Genomic DNA, 25,464 nt, shown 5'->3' with positions numbered 1-25,464 from the left:
TCCATCCATACGGGGCCTCAGCAGTTTCTTAGTAAATGTTATTCTTTTTGACAGGCATGCACACGTTACCCATAATCCAACATGTTTCAAGCCAAGGCAGGTAAAGCAAAATCAGCTTAACCGTCCAATGGGAATCAGGAAACAAAACCTTTAATCACAGTCACTTAGGGCTTGCTGCCTTGAATGAAGTGGATTCTCGTCCACCTAAAGTCTGTGTCATAATAAATCTGACGGTCTTTAAAGCTAACCCTGTTTGGCTTTTGGGCCCCATTCATCTTGGCCAATCCTCCAGGGGCCAAGTAACAGCACTGGGTTTGGCCCAAAGGGGTGCGGCTACCCCACAATCTCTCACATGCACACTAAACAGCCTGGATAGCTCAGTTGGTTAGAGCGAGGAACTGGTAACGCCAAGGTTGCAGGTTCGAACCCTGCATGGGATAGCTGCAAATTCCTGCATTGCAGAGTTGGACCAGATGATCCTCAGGGTCTCTTCCAACGACAGTTCTATGAATCCATAGCAATCCTCAGGTGATTCATGCAGTAGGGGTCTTACTGCTATCTTTTCGCTAATTAAATTATCAATCTGATGAGCGGGGAGGAGGTAATTTCCATCCACATCAATGTGCAGGGTTTCCTCCCATTCCAGCTTTGTCTCTGCTTCATTTGGTTTTTCTTTTTGCTGCCGTCACCAAAATTTGGGAGAGGGGCTTTGGGGTGGCGACGGATCACAAGCCCTTGAACTGGGGGTTAGCAACCCCTGTTTTAAAGTGCCACAGTACTCTTCATTACTGCAGCAGACAAACATGACTGCCCCTTAAACTTGTGTGTAGAAAGCAGTCATAGAATCGTAGAATTGTGGAGTTGGAAGGGATCCCAAGGGTCATCTAGTCCAACCCCAAGCAAGGCATGAATCTCAGCCAAAGCATCCATGATAGTTGGCCATCCAACCATCCAATCTCTGCTTTAAAACCCCAAGGGAAGGAGAGTCCGCAACCTCCCATGTGAGACTGTTCTACTGTCAAGCAACTCCTTCTCATCTTCTTTGTCACGAGGTTCCCACTTTATCATATCCCACCTTTTGACTTGAAATCACCGTGAAGCCTTCAAAGACTCCTGACAGAACCACCAGGCTGCAAAGGATGAGACAACCATCCAATCCATTCTTATTACATGCACTAGTGTTCCCTCTTTACTCTCAATAATTCAGACACTTGAATGCTGTAAGCCAGTGATGGCTAAACTTGGCCCTCCAGCTGTTTTGGGACTACAGTTTCCATGATCCCTTACCACTGGTCCTGTTAGCTAGGGATGATGGGAGTTGTAGTCCCAAAACAGCTGGAGGGCCAAGTTTGGCCATCACTGCCGTAAGCAGTCAGCCAGAGTAAACCGAACGCATCACACCATGATGCCTGTCGAGCACATCACTATGTGACTCAAGCAAATGAGCCAAGCTGCACACTACAGAGGAACGTAATAAGCAGATCAATACCTGTTCCTTCTCAACTCCCAAAGACTGTTATATACCAAGTATGAAGCAAATCCTATTCACAGAGCAATCCCATGCCCTATTACTCAGAAGTCCCACTGTGTTCAACAGGGCTTGCTCTCAGGTGACTGAGCATAGGTTGAAATCTCACTAAGCCTTTCTTCTTCTTCTTCTTCTTCTTCTTCTTCTTCTTCTTCTTCTTCTTCTTCTTCTTCTTCTTCTTCTTCTTCTTCGTGAGCTTCAGCAGTCTCAAGTTGCGGCTGTTCTAGAAGCCACAGAGGAAATACTAAAGATGCCCCCCTCCACCAATTTCACTGTGGGCTCCTGCAGATGACCTATTTATTGAGTGTTCATCTTGATTTGCTTTCACAAATCTTATATAGAAGTTAGATTATATCTGGTCTGTTTTGAGTACAGGTATTTGTTCTGATCTGTCTGCAGGATGTTTACGCACCTCTGTGAATCACATGTTCATCTCACACTTTCCAATGCGTTTCCTTGCCACTCTCCTAGGCGGAAAAAGTCTGTTTCTTTTTCAAAGTGGATTTGTTGTGCTGGGGCGACAGAGTGCTTAAATCCACTTTAATTGCGTCAACCTAAATTTCCAGAGATGCTCTTGTCTGGAAGGGCCTGAAGCCCACAGAACAGAAAAATCACATGATATCCCTAATAAATATATCCAGTTGTCTTGAACTCATGGATACTTTGCTTCCACAACACAAAGAGCAAGTTAATTTATTTTATGTTTCCAAAAGTTAACGTTAGTTAATTAATCATCAGTAGCAACTTGTTAATTAGTTATAATTCCCTCTTATAGCCACTGTCCGCAAAATTGCAAAAAAAAAGATTGCCCCTTCAACAGTTTTGAAATTAGCTTTTTTTCTCTCGATTAGCTTGAAATCCTTTGGTTTTTTTGCTCTATTTCTGACCCAACAGCCACATTTGCATGATCAGATCTTGGCTTAATAATCCAAGATATGCAAAAGCATAGCCCTTGCTACCTCTCTTTACATGAGCAGTAAAACAAGCCAGGAAGCATGAGTTACTCATAGTTCCTTGTTATGCAAAATCCCAAAGAAGACAGGATTCAGGCGCCGATTTTGAACTGCATCCTTGCTTGTTTGGAAGCTGTTCATCATATTTGTCTTGGCTTTCACATGATAGGAAGCTATGCTTAACTGTGACTTTCTGGTTTGTTTCACCACATGCGCAAAGAGGCAGCAAGGGGCTGTGTTCACAGGCAAGCTGCGCATGCATTTCATGGCTTATTGATTTGATGCTGCAAGCATAGATAGAGAGGCTGCCCTAGAATTTCACTCACAAAAATCAGAAAACTTCGCTGTTTGGACTGGAGGTAGTGTATGGGTTTTCATGAGTCTAAAGAACAACACACAGAAACTGATTATATTTGGATATGAGTAAGATGTCACCAGAAAGGGTGGCCTTTATGCCGTTAATCCACTTAAACTCTGTGCACCTTTGCACAGTCACATTTCAACACAATTCCACCTTGCACACAACCACAGATTGCCTAACCTCTTGGGATCACCGTCCACTCACCTGGGGGCATCGAAACTGTCGTAGGAACCAACCGTGTAGTGCCTGAAGAGTCGCTTGGCTTTGTCACTGCGGCTCTCTGTAAAGCAAAGCAGAGAAGGTGTGGGGATTAGGGTTGCAGAAGGGAACTTGGTACACAGACAGCATCTTCCTTCTTATCTTTGGAACCTCCTGTCCTTTCTGCTGGTTCCTCTGGCAGCCAGTGAGTGGCAGCACAAGCTCAGCGCAGCTGGTGGCATGTCCAAAGGGGGGGAGACAGTCAGAAAGGGGGAGCTATTAGTGTGTCAACCATAGAGAAGAGGGGAAAGGAGCCAAAGGGAAGCTGACTGCATGCGTCCCTATTTTCCAGGGGCAGCCATTATTGTCTGGCATTTGTCCCTAGTAAAATACAGCCCCAATTTTTGTGTTTGGAGGCGACCGTGAGGTTGCCTTTTACAGTTGTCCTTAGCACACACATGTGCACATATGTACACTGGTGGCATGTTATTACAGTCATACCTTGGTTTTCAAACAGTTTAGTTCTCAAAGCTTTTGGCTCCCGAACGCCGCAAACCCAGAAGTGACTGTTCCGGTTTGCAAACTATTTTTGGAAGCTGAATGTCCAACAGGGCTTCTGCGGCTTCCGATTGGCTGCAGGAGCTTCCAAACATTTGGTTTCTGAACGTTTTGGAAGACAAACGGACTCCCAGAACAGATTCTGTTCAACTTCCAAGGTACAACTGTATTGTAGTTAGTAGTAATATAGCTTTGGATCTACAATGACTGGTAGTCACTGGTGACAAGGACTCCCATGCAGGTAAGCGAGTGAGCTGGTGGAGTGCTCCATCCCAGGGGTAGCCCATTCCATTTTGCCGCCTGAGGCGAGAGGAGAAGGTGCCGCCCTGTGCATTTGCCACGCAACCTCCTTTGCTGCCCCCGCCACAGGTTGTAGCCTCCAGGTTGCGGTGAGATCTCGTGAGAACCCCATGGAACTGCGCAGAGGTCTCTGATGACGCTCCAAAAACCGGAAGCTAATGCAGATGCTTCTCCTTACATCTCCGGTTGTGGTAGAGGAGGTCTGCCATGGATTCTGCCTTCAGAGGTAGCTATCTCAGTCTGCCTTGCGGATGGACCATTCCTCCTCTGCACCCATCATAGAAACCAAACAGGCAGCTACGGGAGGGAAACCCCCTACTTGGACCCTGCATACAAATGTATTGGGCTGCTGCAGGAAGGCTGGATCTGCCATGCCCCAGCAAGGTAGTAAAAAACTGTCCAGGCTAGTTAGGTTTGCGGTCTTACTTACAAAATTAATAATAATAATAATAATAATAATAATAATAATAATAATAATAATGATGATACTTTATGACTGGTGCCAACACTACAATTCTTTTGGCACCAGAGTAAAACCTTTGTATTTGCCTGGGCACTTTAAGTACAGGTGATTGCTGTTAGTCCGTTCTATTGCTTTAACTGCTTTAAAATGTGTTTGGTCTCCTTGGAAGAGGGTATTGCATTTATCTGGGTATGACTAGTTTAGTCGCATCACTTGTACATACCCTTGCACCTATGAGGATGAAGGTTAGTTCATATGTATAAAAATACATTTGAACATAAATGTCCTTATTGACACTTTGCCGGCCCCCCGCCCTCTGCCACTCTAGAACTCTTTTGAGCAGGGAATTGCCTCTTCTTTCGAGTAATGATGAAGGCACCATCTAGTGCGCAGGCTGCTATTTCGCACATTGCATCTGGTGAGGCTCATTTTGAACTGTTAGGCGTAGTAACAACATATTGTAGGACAATTCTGTCTGGGAGAATGTGCTTAAATCACATTCATCAGATTTAGCCTGTGACTAGGTTAAATCTGTCTCAGTTGTCTATAAACAAAGAATGCCAGCCTACCAGTTCCCCTCGAGGCCCTGCCTAACTGCCTATTGAGATACTTAATATTGCCAGATGTGTTTTGAGTTGCAACCAGTGTTATTATCAAGGTGCTGGTACTCACCATGAAATTGCTAAAGTAAGTGCCACATGTTTAACATTTGAAAACAAAAAAGGTGCCAGTACTGCGTACTCGTGAGTACCCCCAGAAAAAAAGCACTGATTGTAACTATTTTGTAGTGAGCACATACAGATCCAATGAGATTGAACTGTCTCATTAAATAATCTTGCGTTTACAAAAAGGGAACCAGTTGCAGCCAGTTTACCAATCCGGTTACTCACACCCCCTTCTTTAGAAGCCAACGTGGGCAGCTGATGGCAGCAAAAAAATAACGCAGCCAGCCAGCAAAGTTTCCAACAATGTGCAACGTGTGTGTGTGCATGAAGGGTTGTGAGCATAGGAGCATCGTTGTAAATGTGCTATGGTCTGATTCGCACATCATGTTAAACCGAAACATGATGTAGTGGAAATTGTGGCTACTTTGCTCCTGCCCGATTGTTCTGCTGCTGAGCTAAGCCATGCCTCGGGCTTAGCATGTTGTCCAAACCTAGCTTCATGGTGAGACTAACCACAAGCTGTAACCAAGATTTGTCCCATGGGTTTGTCTAGGAGAGTTAATGGCTCAGAGGTCACGCTAAGTCAAACCATGGTTTAGTGCAGCAGCAGAACAACAGGGAAGAAGCAAAGCGGGCACCATCTCATGTCCAGGAGCCCTCATGCATGGTCATGCTGTGAAAATCAGTCCACTGTCCCTGTATTTCGTTTTGAAAATGGGGAACAGCATGTGACAGGAAGAAAATATGGCCACTTTTTAAAAGTGTGGTGGTCTTCACTTCCTAGAGTTTGGTCACAGTTAAATTGCATGATGAACATGAAGACCAGGCGTGAGGAAATTAGGGCCCTCCATGTGTTATTGGCAGGGACGTGGGTGGCGCTGTGGGTTAAACCACAGAGCCTAGGGCTTGCCGATCAGAAGGTCGGCGGTTCGAATCCCCGCGACGGGGTGAGCTCCTGTTGCTCGGTCCCTGCTCCTGCCAACCTAGCAGTTTGAAAGCACGTCAAAGTGCAAGTAGATAAATAGGTACCGCTCCGGCGGGAAGGTAAACGGCATTTCTGTGTGCTGCTCTGGTTCGCCAGAAGCGGCTTAGTCATGCTGGTCGGAAGCTGTAGCCAGCTCCCTTGGCCAATAAAGCGAGATGAGCGCTGCAACCCCAGAGTCGGCCATGACTGGACCTAATGGCCAGGGGTCCCTTTACCCCTTTACATATGTGTTATTGGACTACAAGTTCCATCACCCACTGACCATTGGCCATGCTGCCTGAGGCTGATGGGAGCTGGAGCTGAATAACACTTGAAGGGACGCCCATGTTGTAAAGAGTGATAGAAGATAGAAGGTGGAAAAGTCTCTAGCGGTGAAAATCTGGGGACAAGTGTGCATGGAAGGAGCAGTACACTGTTGCTGCTGGTGATGGCACTTCAATTCCATGCTTTAAAATAATAATAAAAAATGCTCAAATTTTGAAAAGAAAATCTGCGATGGAGGAGGCGGCGGCAGAATTTAAACCGAAGACTGTTGCCTACTCTACTTTTATTTTGGCTGTCCCTCCATTTTCTGGCTTCTTCCCTCCATATGGGTTTCACATGGAAGTGAGGAGGACATGTAATGTCAAAAGGTGGCCAACGTGTTCTTCCTTGAAATATATGGAAATGTCATCATCCCATAGTGATTAATGCTAAAAGCTAAAAAGGTGTAGGGATAGAAGATGAAAGGGCGTGATAAAGCCCCTATTGAGGACAGCCAAATTACCTCACAACAATTTAATAGCATTCTTCCACAGGGGCATGGTGTGGGGGGCTTTTTGTGGGGGAAATGACCCTAAAGCAAGCAAGGATAGCTCCCTGTACCTGCCACAGTGACAAAACTCATTTCCGAAACATGGAAGAGGAGGGGAGGAAGAAGCTTTAGCTACTGGATATTAAATGCATGGGTTGTAGTCACATTTTTACCCACTGAAATCAAATTTTAGCCATTGGAATTAACGGACCTAAGTTAGCCACGACCATTACTTTCAACATGTCTACTCTGAGTAAAAGTTACTTGACTACAACCCTATGTCTCCTTCTGCGCAGCGCAAACGCTTAACAATTTCTCCACGTCCCCCCCCCCAAAAAAAGTGCTGGAAGTGACTCCCACTTTCGAAGTCGTCGAGTAGGGCTGATAAGGTAGAGAGGCACTTTTGGCCAAGCACAAGCTATGTGGGTGCCCAGCCAGCCAGCCTGTCAGACATGCCTTCTTTCAATAATATTCCTTCCCTTTCCATTCTCCCTAGTCTTCTGCTTTTCTTCCCCCCAACAGCCAGTCAGCATTCTGTGCCCAAACAGCGTGCTCAGTCCTCACGAAGCTGCTTTGAGATTTCCCCCTTACTTGGAGGTTCCTCTCCCCTAAAACCGTTTTTTTTTTTTTTTGCACTTCCCCCAAGACTTATACATAGATGGTGCTATTTTGGCTACATAAGTGTGTGTGTGTGTAGATCTAGATAATCTATATGTACTTGTATGTGTGTGTGTATATATATATAGGAGAGAAAGGGGCTAGAGGCCAGTTTGGAGCACCTACCTTGCTTCCCTTCCTGTGATTTATTGGGTACTTCCTCCACGCAGTCCGATGGGAACCAGCCCACACGGCCCTTTACCTGTCCCTCCCAGAAGCCTCCTTCCCCAACACTCAGCACTGAAAAGGAGAAGGGCACTGTTAGGGGCGCGAACACACTTTGGACGAAGGTGGCCAGCCGTTCACCATTTTGTTACTTATTTAGAGCCGCTGTGGCACAGAGGCCAAACCTGACCTAACAGAGACCTGGTTAGAGTAGCAAACCGAATCCAATTAGCCGTCATCATTAAAAGCCCTGCCTCTCCCCCCTTTTTTTGAAGGTGTGCTCTCTGAGCATTCTCAGATACTCCCTGCATCTGGGGACCCTGCTAACATGATTTTAAGCTGATAAATGAGTAAGTGTTGGGTCCTTCTTTGTGGAACTTGCTTTTTGTTGTTGTTTCTAGTCCCCAGCATCTGAAAGCAGCATGACTGGGCCACCTGTGGCTCTCCAGATTTCACTGGACTACAACTCCCATCGTCCCTGCCCATTGGCCATGTTGGCTTTGGCTGATGGGAGTTGGGAGTCCAACAGCACCTGGAGGGCTGGAGAAGGCGCACAATTTTTCAGCAGGTTTCCCCCCAGACAATGTTGTGATCCATCACCTTTCATTTTACATCTTCTGCTTTAAAATACAAGCTTCTAGAGCATTGGAGGGGAGGCAGGAATGTTGTTTAAAAGCATGTATTAGAACCCTCACATACTCCTTGGGATGCTGGGAAAGAAATCTAAATGCATATTCTGGAACAGTGATTACTTAACTGTGCTCCACAGTCCAGCAGTACATACTCTCCAATATCTTGATTCCCAAAACCATGATGCACGTCTTCCTAGCCATGCTCCTGTGCAAGTCACGTGACCTGCACGAGACCACAGAGTCCAAAAGATGTGAATTTTGGGGCCCATGCTCTCGCAGAAGAGCAAAATGCAGCCCTGAAAATGTGCTGGGTGTGCGCGCTCGAGAGATCTTGGCATGAAAACGTACAAGATCACAGCACCCAAAAATGGCCACTAGTCTCCGTTTTTTCCAAGACATTTTTTTCTACCAGGCCCAGCACTGGAAGGAGACATCCTTAGGGAGCTGGGAAAGGACTAGCGTTGCTGACTAGAATGCTTTTCTGGGGCTTCAATGAACACCAGTTGTCCACCATTGTCAATGCTCCCAAAGCCCTAAAAAAAATCCTTAGTATGCTGTGTTGAAACTTTTGATGTAGAGGAACATTCAAAAATTATGTTCTCCATCTGCCCTCTGAAGTGATACAGTCCATTGTACCATTCCCAGAATTCTGCGTCCTCAAGCCTACTTAACTCTGTAGCTTGTGTAGACCAGGCCTTCAGTAAAACCTAGTCCCTTATCTTAGGAAGAATAGGGTCTTCATCTCCCCTAGTAATTTGCTTACTGCACAGTGTCTTGAGATCTTCCAATTCCTTTGGAGATGGCTAAATACTAGCTGGCTGGGTTTTCTGCAGCATTTTTGAAAGCCAGAATATCAACACCTTCAGTATCAAATATATATCTATAAGCATCTGTCCAAGCACCATGGCCCTCATCTAGTTTGTGATCCTATAGGCACTTACTTGGGAATGAGCTCCATTAAACTCAGTATAGGTTTGCTCAGAAAGTCTTTGTAAAAAGGTCTAGCTGACCAGCCTTCCACTGAGCTGTGCAATCTGCAGCAGTTAGACCACTGAACTCCTATTTGTGAGTCCTCTGAAATCACTTGCAGACCTCCATTTTGTCCCATACTATTTAGGAGATGTCGCACCATTCATTTAAGGTCCTATGATAGTGTTGTTTCACAGCATTTCTTGTACTGACAGCATTTTTGCAGTCTTGTTTCACAACATTTCTTGTATTTGTAAATTGAGCAACAGCACAATTATAAACCTTGTATAGATTTCACTGGCCGTTGCCTGTAGAATCAATCACCAGTTCTATAAGGCATGTTCTTGGGGGCAGAGGTTTGTGCTGGTTCACAATTGCTCTCTCCCCACATTCTTACTTTTAGCCCTGCTTTGTACAACTGCACGGGAGTGCAGAAGGAAGTTTCTTATTTGTAAGCCTGTGAAGTGACTGGTCTCCCTCCAACATGGGGGCAGTAAAAGAATGTTGCAGTCCTCAAAGAAGAAGCTAAGCAGAACTGTTGTCTGTGATACAACACAGTTTAAGAATCACTGCCCTAGAATATCACAGCCCCATTGAACACAGTGGGTGCACTTTCAACTTCATGGCTCTGTCTTCAGTAGGGGAAATATCATAGCTCTCAATGACAGCACATGCTTTGTATTTGGGATTTGATTCCCAGCATTTCCAGTTAAAAGGATCTGGTAGTAGGTGATGGAAACGACATTTGCCTGTGAACCTGCAGAGGCGCCACCAGCCTGCGGAGACAGAGGGCGGCAGCACCAGTCCTATGCAGAACAGACTCATTGAAGTTAGTGGACACAACTTAGTTTCATTAATTCCGACGGGTCGACTCTGAATAGGACTTAGCTGAATACCGCCCAGTATTGGGCAAGATGGATAAATGTTCCAAAGCTTATCTAAGGAGACTTCCTACGTTCCGACAGAATATATCACGTCTCTTATTTCAGGTACCGCAGTTCAAAAATAATCCCTGCTTCACAAAATTCTGATCTGGCCACCTTTCTCTGGACACAGACACACACTTAAGACAACAGGCCACTCATGCGTGGCTGACAGATGCACACCAAGACATTCTAGACACCAACTAAAGACCACACACGCACACACACACAAACACAAGCCAAGCCTCACAGTTTCCCTGATTCTCAGCTACAGCTGTACCAGCCAAACGCAATATTCTGAAAGTGCAAGGTAGGGGGCAACCTCCCTATACAGTCGTACCTTGGTTCTCGAACGCCTTGGTACTTGTATGTTTTGGCTCCCGAGCACCGAAAACCCAGAAGTAAGTGTCCTGGTTTTCGAATGTTTTTCAGAAGCCAAACGTCTGGCGCGGCTTCCGCTTGAGTGCAAGAAGCTCCTGATGCCAATCAGAAGCCGCGCCTTGGTTTTTGAATGGTTTCGGGAGTCAAATGGACTCCCGGAACGGATTAAGTTCGAGAACCAAGGTTCCACTGTATTCAGAGAGAGGCTCAAGTTCCTTCCTGACTAAGGGACCCATCAAACCCTACCATCTGGGTATATATTGTTGTTTCTCCCTGCTCCCACTGAGTGTAAAATCTGGGTTTCCCCACTCCTGCTGAGAAAACTGTGTGGGCACATGTTGGGGGAAGTACAGAGCCACTCCATGCTTTTAAACTGGGTCCTTAAAAAACCCCCAAACACTCCATGGAGTCCTCATCTACCCCGCATGTAACATGTCTTCCATTTCCCATAGGTCCAGATCAGCCTTCCTCAACCAGATGCTGCCAGATGTTGCTGAACTGCAACTCCCATCAGCTCCAGTGACCATGGGCAATGGTCAGGGATGGTGAGAGTTCCAGTCCAAAACATTTCCAGGGCACCAGACTGGGAATGGCTGGTCCTGAAGATTTACTCCCTGGCATCAATGGAAGGGATGGGTAGGACTATAATTATAATTTCTCTCTTTCTCTCTCTTTAGGAAGCCCAACTGTTCTGCTTCTTCGGGTTTTTGTGTGTGTGTGAGGCTGGCTACGACAAAGTTAAAGAACACCCATGCTAAGCCCTTTGGTCTCTCCCCAAGAACCCAGGCGTCATGGGGCTCAGAGAGATTCCCTAGGCAATCCAAGGGTGTGCGCAGAGATCAACGTACCCTTGATCTTCTCGCCCTTGCTGATGGAGAGCTCACCCTCGGCCTGGACCTGGTACGGTTTCACAGCCATGAACGTGCGACCAGGCACAGCCGAATAGAGTTTCCGCTTCACTCCCCGGCTACTCAGCGTGCCTCCCCCAGCAGACTCCTTCTGGTAGCCACTGGAGCTGCCAAGAGAGAGAGAGAGAGACCAAGATTTAGGCAAGTATGGGCCTTCTGGCCCAAAGATAGAAAGTACAAGACATACCAACTATTCAGGAGTGGCAGGCGAAGTTGACAGAATATGCAGAACTTGCCAAACTGTCAGGGAGGATCCGGGACCAGGGAGATCAAAGATACCAAAATAACTGGAGTAAATTTATTGAATATTTAAAGAAGAATTGTAAAGAGGTCAAGACACTAGCAGGATTGACATAATACCTCCAATGTGTAATAGTACTAATATGAGAATGATGTGCGTGATGGAAAGAGGATAAATATACCAGTTGTGGGGAGGGAGGGGGGTCGCGACTCAGCAGAGTCAAAGGGAATGTATGGTGCTATTACAATTTGTTGGAAAAGAATATGTAAGGAAAACAATAAAAATTCACTTGGAAAAAAGATTTAGGCAAGTATGATCCGACCGAGTCCTGAACCTGACCTGCATCTTTCTCCTCTCGCTACCCTACAGAGAGGCCTCTTGCAAACACTCTGATTTTCCTCGTTAGCTTGGAGGGCCAAGCTATGCACTAAGTTAAAATGCATGTGTTCACTTCAATCTTTCTGTCGTGATTATCATCAACATCACTGTCATTGTCACCATCCTTTAACATTACAGCAGCAGGGTTCCCTGTTCAGGATTCAGACTGCAGCATACAGGGAATGGGGCTTCATGACCCTTCCTCCCTGCACTATGATCTCAACAAAAGTTTCCTCCCAAAGCTGTTACCTGCCCAGGACGGAATCTGCTACTTCTTGGGCAATTAGCAGCTGGGGTGGGGTGGGGTGGATTTTTCATTAGGACTGCTGCAAACTCTCCATCCAACCCTTTATGACACATTCCTGGTTGCCTCTTGCTGTTCTTTTTGAAATATGTAAATTTAATGCACATTTAATGCAGCAGAAGTGTGGCCTGCGATAAAATGTTGCAGCGCAGTGTGTTCTTGTTCAGGATCCCAGTCAGCCAGCTCGGCCTTCTTTCATGAGACTCCATTCCATTCCTCCTCCCCATCCTGGTCTTCTGGTTTCCCCAACAACAGTTAACAAACATCCTATGCCCACAGAGCATAGTCCAAATTGGACTATTTTTGGATAACCTCTCGGTGCTGTTTTGCCTACATAAGGATCCACACTCAGAGAATGGATTTACTCTTATTCCTCTGGTCTTTTTTCTCCAGTGGGGCTAATAGCACAAAAAAGATTTGTGGTCTTGATTGGGGGAGCAGTGCAGAAATGAGGGGTGGGAGCCGGGGATTTAAACACCTCCATCTGCCCCCAATGCTGCAGCTCTGGTAAAGATTGAAGGCTATCCCTCTGGCTACTTTGAAGGTGTTGTGTTTGGCTTTTAAAAAAAACACACACAAAAAAAACTGAGAAATTTTGATCCCCCACTTCATATCCATTTCAGCCCTAAGCCACTCTTTTTCCCAAGAGGAGACAGACCTCATTCCATCTCAAGGGCATGTTGGATGCAGAAGAATGGTGGGAGGTACCAGCTAGGGAACCCCCAAGTGAAGAAGGCTTAGAGCCCTTGGGTTGGTGGTGGGACGACGATAAGTGGTCAGAGGGAGAAGACTGGGAAGAGGAGGTGTTGGAAGCTGAAGAGGTAACTGTGCTCAGTGAGCTGAGAAAATCTGTGGCACAGAGAAATCCAGAATCAGAGGCAGAAGCTAAAGCAGGAGACAAGGGAGGCCAAGAGGCAGGTATGGGTCAGGCTTGTGAAGAGGCACGTGTATCTCCTGCTGTGACAAGCTCCCCTCCCTCCTGGTCTCCCAGAATCAGGAGAGGCATGAAGAGGGAGAAGCAAAGACAGGCCTGCAGGTGTAGTCTCTGATTGCTTGGGAAATGCTCTGGAGAGGTGGAGACATAGCTGGCTATGGGGAGGCGGGAAACTTTAGTCTCAGCAACTGCTTCATGGGAGAAGACTTGAGATTAGGTCTGACACTCCTGTGCTGATCTTGCTTTGCTAATAAACAGCAAACTCCAACTCGATCGGGTGACTTACTGCTGGCTCGCTCTCGTCGGGTGTTCCCGAACCTGTCCGATCCTGGCAGCTGTGCCATCAGGAAAGGACTTGGGGACAGATGTCCAGGGCCCAAGCAGCAGAATGTGCAGGAAGCACCCGGGTCCCCCCCCCCCCCCAGCAAGCAGCAGGCTGGCTTGCCACATTTTGAAATACACATTGTCATATAAAGAGCCCCCAGTAAGATCATTAAGTCCAGGGTCTAAAATTATCCTGCTGCATCACTGGATCCCAGCCCCTTTCAAAGGGGAACCAGATATTCAGCCCCTCCCCCTACTCTAGAGTACCAATGTGGCATTCTGGAGGTCTTCCCTTGGCATGACAAAGCCCCTGGATGCCCGCCACACCATTCATTATGAGGCACCAAGTGTTTTCTCCCTTGAAAAGTACATAGAGCTGAAGCTGGAGGAAGTGATGAACTTTCCCATTTCCTCTTATCAACTATATGTGCTTTTCCAAAACCGAGATTGGCACCTGAGCATCTCAAGAGAAAGCGAAGCAACCAAGAAGACAGGGGGAAAGGGGAGCAATTTAGGTGACTGAGGAACACACAATAGTTGGGTGAAAGAATGGGTGCCAAAGGAATCGGGGGAGAGAGAGGGCTAGTGTGTGTGTGCATGGACAAGCACACACACTAGAACCAGTGAAACAAATCCTCTTGAAATTGCAAAAGAAATCCACTGTAATTTTCATCAAATCACAAATCACATCTGTCTCTATCGGCTTATCTCAGATCACTGAAGCCTGGAGCCTCACATATGAAGCCCCAAGCCTACCTGGGTCGACCGCGCTGCTTCTTAGCTTCGTCTGTGTGGCGCCCGCGTGACGGAGAGCGGCTGCGAGCGCCACGGGGACTGCTGGAGCTGCGCAGGGTTCCTGTGGTGATCTTCTGGCTCTGCACAGCCACAGTGGCAGACGGGGTGGACGGCGGGGCATAAAGCATCCAGTCCGGGAGGTTCATGCTGGTGTCGCTGTTGGCTCGCAGCAAAGTGTGCGGCACCGCCAGGCTCTGGGAGCCGTCCCGACGCCGGCTGACGTATTGCGGGGTCTCCTGGAAAGGGACTGAAAGGGGCGGAGATGTCAGAGGACAGATTTGAATCTGGAAAGCTGGGGAGGAGAACATCATGGGGATTTGTACCCTGCAACCAAAAGCCTTAATGGGTTGTGAGCACAGCTGGTGCAGACCTGTGTGTTACGCTGCAATTTCTTGTGGGAGGCTAGCATAATTAAATGTTCAGGTGGTGTTGCTGGGCATGCCGTTTAGCTTCTCGGGACTCTCACCTTTCATTTTTGAAAAAAAAAACAAAACACGGTTCTAGGTCGTATGGTCACATGGATGTGCTTGAAAACGCGTGGGAAATGCCTATTGGAAACCCAGAAGCCTGAGGGGCAGCTGAAGGGTTTCCAGCAGTGAGGGAGAAGGCTCTGGCATCCTGCACAGATCTCCGTTGCTCCCCACTGACTGGCAAAATCTGAATGTGTCAAATGGGGTGGCTTGTTGGCTCTAGGGTTGAGTGGGGACCTTTCCCACAGAAGTGCCCCCAGAAGACCTTCTGTAATGCTGGCGAGCTCAATGGCTGTGAGCCTACCTGATAACCATGGCTATGAGCTGCCATTTTACATTTCCTGCAATGTTCCCAGTGTCCTACATAGACTTGCTATGGAGCACTGTGGAAAATCAAAATGGCAGCCCTCAACTTCCCACAGTGTCCTGTAATGGTACTATATTGGGCACTCTGGAGCATTGTGGGAAATTTAAGATGATGGGCAGGGATTAGTGCAGGCGGATACCCCCTCCCCCACAAGATTCTGGGGTCCTGGCAGCTGCCCAAGGGTGCTGAAACTGGGCCTAGAAAAGAGCAGGCAGGAAATGGCTGAGAGGAAAATGGAAGAGGTCAAGACACTGATAGCGTGGAGAAGATTATGACAGCAACAGCAATGCAGCAGTGGGGAAGAGCTCAGCTATGAAAGTCAGGCTGCCTCTATCAGGGCTTGCAAAACATGCCAATTTCCTGCAAGTTAGCACAATTTTTAAGAGAGCCCAAATCATGTTTTAAAATCTCCAGTAATGCAGCAGCCTGGATAAACAAGTGAATTCCTAGGTGCCACCATCAAATGTACAGTTACCTGGGATTTCTGCAGCGTTGGTCTCTGTGATGTCAACTAAGTGGCACAAAACAAGCAGTTGGTGCCATATCCTACTGCAGACCTAAGGCCCTTAACAAGCTTTCATTTACATTTTAGAATGTACACTTCATGAAGACAGAAGACAGTAACATATAAATCAATTGTACAGTCTTGCCAAGGTTTTCTATTTACTTTATGAATAAAGAAAATGCAAAAACCAAGGTGTCATTTGTGAAAAGAGGCTCAATGCTGAATTTAAACCAGTTCAGCTCTCATGGGCTACAGGCATCATAATGCTAAACCCTTGTTAGAATGAAGCAAGACTTTCCAAGGTTGTTCACTTCCCCCTCCTCACTCCTTTTCTGGCATGGCTGCAAAGGGATTAGAAGCTTCCACTTCTGTTTTAGATCAGAAGTTGTTTAGTACGTCGTCCAAACACTAAACTGTGGTGAATCTTAACCATACTCAGTGAAACCAAACGAGCTTCATAAACCGCAGTTTGAAGATACGTTGTTTCTGCTAGCGATTGCTAAGATTAACCACAGTTTATAGTGTTTGGACAACCTGCAAAATTTACGTTAATCTAAAACAAAAGCAAATGAACATGAATTATTCCTTGCAGCTGCACTGAAGGTAGAGGAACATGCAATCCCAGGGCGAGAGGCTGGGTTCATTTTCATAATGCTAAATTGTGGCTTACTGTTATGACCAGACATGTTATCCCCACAAAGTTCCCTGGGAATTGTAGTTGTGAAGCATTCGTTAAAAATTATTTTCCTCATTAGAGAACTACAATATTCAGGGTGCTCATTGGTACTGGTGTGTGTGGAGGGGGGAAATGGGTGTAGGGGAGGAAGTGTAGCCATATAGCCAAGAGGACTTACGTGTGAGTAGGCATGTTATCTAATTGCTCTGCAAATCCTTTATGTTCGTAGTGGAGGAATGTTAACAGCACCCACCCTGCAATCAAACTCACCAACATCTGAGTCCCGGTGGCTCTTGATCAGCTCTCCCAGCTCAAAATTCCCTGTAATGACCGCAACCTAACATGGAGAGAATATGTGTATGCACAATGTTTATTTTTCCTCAGGAGCGCTGACAAAACTGTACAAAACTAGGGACCTCTCAACTTTGGTTTGTTCGAGAAACTCAAGGCTGCGGTGATTGGATCCCTCCATTTGGCCCTTTGTCACTGGAATCCACTATCTATCCAACGTAAGGCAATTTCTTAGCCCACCCTGCTGGCTAAAATTGGGGAAAGTTGTATCCACTTCAAAGTGGAGATTTCACATTATGGCTTGCTTCTTCATACACCCACCTTCCCAATCCCTGATCCTGAAAAATTAAATGTCACGGAGAGCGGTTTGAACATGGGTTTTCCCTGAGTTTTCTATGGTTTAATAGTAGTACATCATCATCATCATCCTTCATATGAACCCTTGTCTGCAGCTTGGGGTGATGCAGCCCAGACACAGGTTTAGCACAGCCTTGTAAATAAGTCCACTAAAGCTACTAGACTGTCATTTATTTATCTTTTTCCTAGTATAGGGTTGGAGCTCTTGCATCATTCCTGGGTTCCCTGGCAAAGGAGCGACGGAGAACCCAGTGCCAGCCTGTTTACTTACCTGCAGGCCACTCCTCCTTACCCAAGCTAGCACACCTCACCTGCTATCTATGAGAATGTGCCCAATTCTTCACCATGCCTCTTTCCCTTCCTAATTAAATATACACCCCACCTTTCCTCCACGGAGTGCAAGGTGGCCTACAGGGGACTCCCAGACAATCTCCCGTCCAGGCATTGGCCAAAGGACTCCAGCATATCTGGAGAATATGGGCCTTAACTCATGCAGAGTTCAAAGGAATTCTGGGTCTTAACTTACTCAGTTTATACCACTGTATTGTCCAGGGCCTCATGCTGCAGATAAGCTCACATTCTCTGACTCAGTCTAGACCCAGCAGTGGCTGCTTTAGCTGAGCTGCTGAAGGCCAAGGAGAGGTTTGCAGTATATCAGCTAAAGGGAGGGACTGTGGCCCAGCAGTAGAGCATCTCCTGTGCGTGCAGAAGCCCCCGGGGGGCGATCCCTGGCATCTCCAGGTAGGGCTGGGAGAGACCCCCCCCCAGCCTGAATCCCTAGAGAGCCACTGCCAGTCAGTGAGAAATTACTGAGCTAGATGAACCAATGGCCATTAGCTCAGTATAAGGTAGCTTTCTATGACTTCTATGATTCCTACAAGCAGGGCAGAGCTACTGGTCCTATTTGCCTTCAGAACTCCCAAGCACGCTTTTTTGCTACAGTATTTTGAACCAGGGCTAGAGCGACTGTGAGCTCCATCTGATGGTTTTTGGGATTTAGTGCAAGGTGGAGATGGAGAAACTGATCCCTCCTCGTGTCTCCTATGCTATGCAGAATTAATGACACCGAGGCGCCAATGCTGGCGACAAGGTGAGAGCACCTAGTTCCAGATCTACAGAATCAGCCAGCAAAAGAAATGTACCTATTTCCTTGTGAGAAGTGCAGGGCAAAGAGTGCAGGGCAATCCCAACAAAATGAAACCAGGAAACTATTATTCCTTAGTATAATAAAGGTAAAGGGACCCCTGACCATTAGGTCCAGTCTTGGCCGACTCAGGGGTTGCAGCGCTCAGCTCGCTTTATTGGCCGAGGGAGCCGGCATACAGCTTCTGGGTCATGTGGCCAGCATGACTAAGCCGCTTCTGACGAATCAGAGCAGCGCACGGAAACGCCATTTACCTTCCTGCCAGAGCGGTACCTATTTATCTACTTGCACTTGACGTGCTTTCGAACTGCTAGGTTGGCAGGAGCAGGGACTGAGCAACGGGAGCTCACCCCGTCGAGGGGATTCAAACCGCCAACCTTCTGATTGGCAAGTCCTAGGCCACCCACATCCCCCTTAGTATAATAGATCCACCTAAATTCCTAAACACCCATACTGACATGGTCTAGGGCAGAGATAAGACATTTAGGGGCTCAGTCCTGTGATGTCTTGGTTCAGATTAGGTCAGTGTACCCCACTCTCGCTCTCCCTTGAACCCCATTCACCACACACACCTGGAAGGCAGTCTGACCATGGTTGTTCTTGATCTCTTTGTTGGCTCCCCGGTACAGCAGGATGCGGGCACAGCTCTCCTGGGAGAAAGGGGAGGGGGAGGAGAAAGAGAAGGAATGAATAAGGCACATCTTCCATCTGTACTCTTCTCGGTGGACAAGTTGCCAGCAGCTAGCTAGAACAGAGAGGGTTCACCTGTGGCACACCAAGTGCTGTGGGACTCCAACTCCCATCAGCCTCAGCCAGCACGGACAATGGTCAGGGATGATGGGAGCTGTAGTCCAACAACCTATGGTGGTTTACAGGTTAGCGACCCCTGATCAAGAGATCTGCAAAGGTGGCAAGACTGTGTGGGCATCGGTAAGTCCCAACATGGGTTAAATGAGATTAGAATTTATTATAAGACTACAGGGCAAAAAGTAATATTTACATCAAAATAAAAAAATTCCTTCCAGTAGCACCTTAAAGACCAACTAAGTTAGTTCTTGGTATGAGCTTTCGTGTGCATGCACACTTCTTCAGATACACTGAAACAGAAGTTTATTTAAACAGTTTATTTAAACAGTTTACTTCTGTTTCAGTGTATCTGAAACAGATACACTGTTTCAGTTTACTTCTGTTTCAGTGTATCTGAAGAAGTGTATCTGAAGAAGTGTGCATGCACACGAAAGCTCATACCAAGAACTAACTTAGTTGGTCTTTAAGGTGCTACTGGAAGGAATTTTTTTATTTTGACTATGACAGACCAACACGGCTACCTATCTGTAATATTTACATCGATTGCTCTGCATGCTTTTGCCTCTGACCTCACCCACCACTGTCAAGTAATTCCTGGAAGGCTGCCCAGAAAATAATCCAGTCCTTGGGCTGAAAAAGGTCCCCCAACCTTGCTCGGGGTTCAGCCCACACTACCTGTCACCTGAAGGGATAGTGCTAGGGTTGCTGAGACTGCTGGGTCTTTCTCACTGCCCCGCCGCTGTTCACTTCCTTGCAAAAGGCAGCAACAGTCATTGGTGGTGCACTCAGGGCAGGACTTTAGGGCAGATGTCAAGAGCCCCAACTCAGCGGAATGATCAGGAGAGCAACCAAACACAGCAGGGCTGTCTCATCACATTTTGAAGTCCATGAAGTAATACACATTACCATCTAAAGAGGAGGTGGAGGTGCATAAGAGGAGACAGACTTTGTGCTGGTCATCATTACCTGCCTTGCCCCAAGCTCCAGCCCTAGGAGCAACTGGGAAGAGGGAAGAGAAGTTCAGGGATGCTTTTTTAAAAAATAATTTGTTAAGTTGTGTGTCTTCGTTTCTCGATTTGTACTGTGTTATTTTATGCACTGTGACTTGCTGTTATTTTTATTGATTACGGTTTAGAAATTACAGTGGTGCCTCGCAAGACGAAATTAATTCGTTCCGCAAGTCTCTTTGTCTTGCGGTTTTCTCGTTTTGCGATGCACGGTTTCCCATAGGAATGCATTGAAAATCAATTAATGCGTTCCTAGGGAAACCGCCTTCAGACCAGGTCCGGGGACAGTCTGTCCCCGGACCTCTTCTGAAGGCTGGGGGGGGGGGACAAGGGCTTTTCTTCTCACCCCCAGCATTTTAAAAAACCCTGGGACAGCGGAGAAGTCCGGGCGATCTTAAAATGCTGGCGGGCGGCATTTTAAAATCGCCCCGGACAGCGGAGGACTTCTCCGCTGTCCGGGGCGATTTAAAAGCCCCTGGGAAGGCAGGCAGGGGGGGACAAAGACTTTTGCCCCCCGCCCGCCTTCAGAAGGTGTTCCCACCCCCCCGCCCGGCTTCGCAGCAGCGCTACGAAGCCCGGCGGCTGGGGCAGGTGCTCCCGCCCCCCCACCCCGCTTCGGAGCAGCGTTCCGAAGCGGGGTGGCTGGGGCAGGTGTTCCCGCCCCCCGCCCGGCTTCGCAGCAGCGCTACGAAGCCGGGCGGCTGGGGCAGGTGACCCGCCCCCCCCCACCCCGCTTCGGAGCAGCGTTCCGAAGCGGGGTGGCTGGGGCAGGTGTTCCCCCCCCCGCCCGGCTTCGCAGCAGTGCTACGAAGCCGGGCGGCTGGGGCAGGTGCTCCCGCCCCCCCCACCCCGCTTCGGAGCAGCGTTCCGAAGCGGGGTGGCTGGGGCAAGTGTTCCCACCCCCCGCCCGGCTTCGCAGCAGTGCTACGAAGCCGGGCGGCTGGGGCAGGTGCTCCCGCCCCCCCACCCCGCGTCGGAGCAGCGTTCCGAAGCGGGGTGGCTGGGGCAGGTGTTCCCACCCCCCGCCCGGCTTCGCAGCAGCGCTACGAAGCTGGGCGGCTGGGGCAGGTGCTCCCGCCCCCCCCCACCCTGCTTCGGAGCAGCGTTCCGAAGCGGGGTGGCTGGGGCAAGTGTTCCCACCCCCCGCCCGGCTTCGCAGCAGTGCTACGAAGCCGGGCGGCTGGGGCAGGTGCTCCCGCCCCCCCCACCCCGCTTCGGAGCAGCGTTCCGAAGCGGGGTGGCTGGGGCAGGTGTTCCCACCCCCCGCCCGGCTTCGCAGCAGCGCTACGAAGCCCGGCGGCTGGGGCAGGTGCTCCCGCCCCCCCACCCCGCTTCGGAGCAGCGTTCCGAAGCGGGGTGGCTGGGGCAGGTGTTCCCACCCCCCGCCCGGCTTCGCAGCAGTGCTACGAAGCCGGGCGGCTGTGGCAGGTGCTCCCGCCCCCCCCCCTGCTTCGGAGCAGCGTTCCGAAGCGGGGTGGCTGGGGCAGGTGTTCCCACCCCCCGCCCGGCTTCGCAGCAGCGCTACGAAGCCCGGCGGCTGGGGCAGGTGCTCCCGCCCCCCCACCCCGCTTCGGAGCAGCGTTCCGAAGCGGGGTGGCTGGGGCAGGTGTTCCCACCCCCCGCCCGGCTTCGCAGCAGCGCTACGAAGCCGGGCGGCTGGGGCAGGTGCTCCCGCCCCCCCACCCCACTTCGGAGCAGCGTTCCGAAGCGGGGTGGCTGGGGCAGGTGTTCCCACCCCCCGCCCGGCTTCGCAGCAGCGCTACGAAGCCCGGCGGCTGGGGCAGGTGCTCCTGCCCCCCCCACCCCGCGTCGGAGCAGCGTTCCGAAGCGGGGTGGCTGGGGCAGGTTTTGAAGCAAGGGGCGGTGGGGAGAAGCGATCTCCCCGCAGCCGCTTGCTTCAAAAGAGGTCCGGGGGCAGCGGGAGCGCTTCCTGCTGCCCCCGGACCTCTTTTGAAGCAAGGGGCGGTGGGGAGAAGCGATCTCCTGGCCGCCCCTTGCTTCAAAAGAGAAGACCCGCTGTCCCCGGGGCAAGCTTCGTTTTGCGAAGCAAGCCCATAGGGAAATTCGTCTTGCGAGGCAACTCGAAAACGAAAAAACCTTTCGTTTTGCGAGTTTTTCGTCTCGCGAGGCGTTTGTCTTGCGGGGTACCACTGTATTTAATGTAATTGTTAAAGAGTGAATTTCTGTTTAATCATTATTTCCTGATACGTAATTTTATTGTGTACTATTATATTCTAACGGATTACTGAATATTAGTTTATTGGATACAAGTTGTTTATTTTAAAGTTATGGGTTTTTTTAATGACATTTTTGTACTGGATCAGACTGTTATATGGCGTGTGATCTTTGTTGTTTCTTCAGCTTGCAAACAGCCTGGTGTATAGCAATATAGAAAGGCAGTATACAAATTAAAAAGTGAAATGAAATAAGGCCTACAGTATAAAGTGACCTAACTGCAGCACTGGCAGCAACAGCGAAGAGGAAGTCTATCAGGGTCTCTTTGAAATTGGATGGCAGGTCCTTGCTGGGCTTTGGCCAATGACCCAAAATGGCAACCCCTGACTCAAAACAATTCCTCCCCGCTACCTGCCCACTTCCCACAAGTTCCATTCCAAAGAGGAAAGAAAAACTTGGATTGAACACAGCAAAGGCATCGGCCTGACCATTCTCAAACTGTTGTATGTATGGGGGTTGGGGATCAATTTCGTCCACGTTTTAATGAGAAACTACCAAATGCGCACTTCACAGAACCAAACCAGTATGTGAACCGAAACACAATCGTTCTTTGAAATCGACACTTCTCCGAATTTTGCGATGCAGTTCGCCAACCAGACAAGATGTACAAAAATGCATTATATATTAGGATTTAATTTTTTTTGCACAATTGTGTATTGCTGGGGGGAAACGTGCAATACAACGCTGACCAATTTTCACGAGAATTTTTTTTTAAAATTAAACAAATCACAAATTGCTGCAGGAAAGTGGAGAAACCCAAATTTAAAGATTTGGAAAAACGAGACACCAAATCAGAGAGAGATGCCCATCCCTACAGGGCGTGTTATGTGCGCTGCATCTTCTTCTTCTTCTACTTCCGCCATTCCTACCTTGTTGTAGAGTGCGCAGATGTGTAGCGCCGTGTTTCCGGACGCATTCTGTGCCCCAGGCTCGGCGCCGTAGAACAGCAAGTGCTCCAAGTGCTGTGAGTGTCCGTGCTGGCAGGCCTGGTACGTGGGGAAGCAGAGGTCAGGAATGGAAGATGTGGGCTAGATGGTCAGATGGACAGGTGCCAAGTCACAGCCACCCCCCTCAATCTTTAGGCTTGGAGCCAACCCTGGCAGGAGACACACACAGGATGTAAGATGGGTAACCTAGCCCTCTCAAGCACACAATCCAGGGTTGCCAGACAAGGCATCTCAAGAGTGCCTGGAAGCTCGGCCGCTATATGCAGGCCCTTACCTGGTGTATCTCTTGCCAGCCATTCTCATCAGTGGCGCCAATGTGTGCTCGGTTGTAGAGCAGAAGCTCGCAGCAGCGCGGGTCACCTCCAACCATGGCTGTGTGGTAGAGCGGAGTCAGCCCGCGGCGGTCCTTGTAATTGGGTGAGCCTCCCAGGTCCAAGAGTGCCTGCGGGAGGAAGACAGGCCGGCGTGAATGGCAAAGGCAGGTTCAGCCCAGGGTTGTTTCATGCCCCTTGAGGAATGAAACATATTGCTCCTCTTGCAGTAGCTTATTGTATGGGCTTTTGAAGGCGCACCTGTTTACACAGGCTTTCTCTTACTTAATAATAATAATTTATTTATACCCCGCCCATCTGGCTGGGTTTCCCCAGCCACTCTGGGTGGCTCAGAACAGAATATTAAAAACACGATAAAACATCAAACATTAGCACATCCCCATTCTTTTAATAATTTTTGGTCCGATTGTCCCCTTATGAATGCTGTGATGGGCTAAAGAGTATTTGAAAAAACATTGTTCTGGAGTAAGCATATCGGTATGTAACGAATGAAGCTTTGCAGGGTTAAATAAAGAGAAAAATGGTGCAAAAAGTATAAAGATAGAGGTGATCTATATTAGACACAATAATTTAGAAAGAGTAAAAATTTTGAGGTCTTAGAACAAAGGAAGGAAGTCAATATGTGTATATGTACGTAATGATTAGAATGATATGGTTTTATTTGTAGATGTGTGTTTTGTTTTTGTGGTTTTTTCCTCTTGTGTTTTGTTTTGTTTTTCTTGTTTGTATTGTTTAATTTTGGATTCGATGTTTGTAATTTTTGTTGTAAATTTGCATTGAAAATATTTTTTTTTTTTAAATCAAACATTAAAAACTTCCCTAAACAGGGCTGCCTTCAGATGTCTTCTAAAAGTCAGATAGTGGTTTATTTCTTTGACATCTGATGGGAGGGTGTTCCACAGGGCGGGTGCCACTGCCAAGAAGGCCCTCTGCCTGGTTCCCCATGGCTTCACTTCTCGCAGTGAAGGAACCACCAGAAGACCCTCAGAGCTAGACCTCAGTGTCCGGGCAGAACGATGGAGGTGGAGACGCTCCTTCTTGACTTGAATCTCCTGTTTTAATTTCTGCACTGTATTAATTGGATTGCTTTATTGCATATTTTAATCACATGTGCTTATACCTCAATGTTTGTGTCACTGGTTTTTATTATTGCATACTGCTTAGAAACCTATTTTGGCATGAAGCTATATATACATATATAATTATGATTAATAACAACATAGAATTGTAGAGTTGGAAAGGACCCTGAGGGTCATCTAATCCAACCCCCTGCAATGCAGGAATCTCAACTAAAGAGTGGCTGGGGAAACCCAGCCAGATGGGCAGGGTATTGATAATAAAATTATTATTATTATTGTAAAGCATCCATGACAGATGGCCATCCAATCTCTGCTTAAAAACCTCCAAGGAAGGAGAATCCACAACTTCCCAGGGGAGTCCGTTCCACTATTACTGTCTGGGGCAAGTGGCAAAGGGGAGCGAGTAAGGAGGAGGCCAGAGATCGTTGAAAGGCTCTCAGTTCCAGCCCAAGAGAAAATAGCTGATCAACATGCAGCCTCCAAAAGCGTGACTCCTCCAAAAGTGCAGGCAGTGGCTCTCCCCACAAAGCATGCACCATAGGTGTGGTCTTTTAAATGACAGCCTACCAAACATGGCAGCCCCTGCACAGAGACACACTATGGATCTACAGACTGAAAGCCAGAGAGGCCCCCTTCTGCAAATTCAGCTGGCATGGAAACCCTACCATATTGGATTATGCTTAACAGGGGACCCAGAAGATCTGCACGCGATACAAATCCTGACATTAGTTTGGCAGCTTCTTGCGGCAGCAACCTGTCCCAGCAAAATATTGTAAGAGCCTCCAAGCAGAATCTATCTGGCCCTGACATGAGAATGTAAGATGCTTTGAGC

The 25,464-nt window shown here is 48.1% G+C and overlaps 1 protein-coding gene across 7 annotated transcripts in view; it reads right to left on the bottom strand.

Moving 5' to 3' along the window:
• SHANK1 (SH3 and multiple ankyrin repeat domains 1) overlaps window positions 1-25,464 on the bottom strand; it is a 113,181-nt gene that overhangs the window by 44,376 nt on the left and 43,341 nt on the right. For 6 of the 7 annotated variants that reach the window (XR_014001253.1, XR_014001254.1, XM_081166015.1 and 3 more), the window contains 8 exons: window positions 23,496-23,663; window positions 23,144-23,260; window positions 18,798-18,875; window positions 16,704-16,770; window positions 14,377-14,662; window positions 11,380-11,546; window positions 7,588-7,701; window positions 3,047-3,122 (listed from right to left, as the gene is read on the bottom strand). Coding sequence is in view for 5 of the 7 variants with exons in the window: in XM_081166015.1 (XP_081022141.1) it covers window positions 3,047-3,122; window positions 7,588-7,701; window positions 11,380-11,546; window positions 14,377-14,662; window positions 16,704-16,770; window positions 18,798-18,875; window positions 23,144-23,260; window positions 23,496-23,663 (1,073 nt within the window). In the remaining 2 variants the exon portion in view is untranslated. The remainder of the gene's footprint in view (window positions 1-3,046; window positions 3,123-7,587; window positions 7,702-11,379; window positions 11,547-14,376; window positions 14,663-16,703; window positions 16,771-18,797; window positions 18,876-23,143; window positions 23,261-23,495; window positions 23,664-25,464) is intronic. The other variant, XM_081166017.1, reaches the window with a different exon arrangement.

This window comes from Podarcis bocagei, assembly GCF_964188305.1.
Source record: "Podarcis bocagei genome assembly, chromosome: 13".
NCBI classification, from domain to species: domain Eukaryota; kingdom Metazoa; phylum Chordata; class Lepidosauria; order Squamata; family Lacertidae; genus Podarcis; species Podarcis bocagei.
Note: the sequence above shows the minus strand (reverse complement) of the source record. Positions and strands in the feature narration are given on the sequence as shown.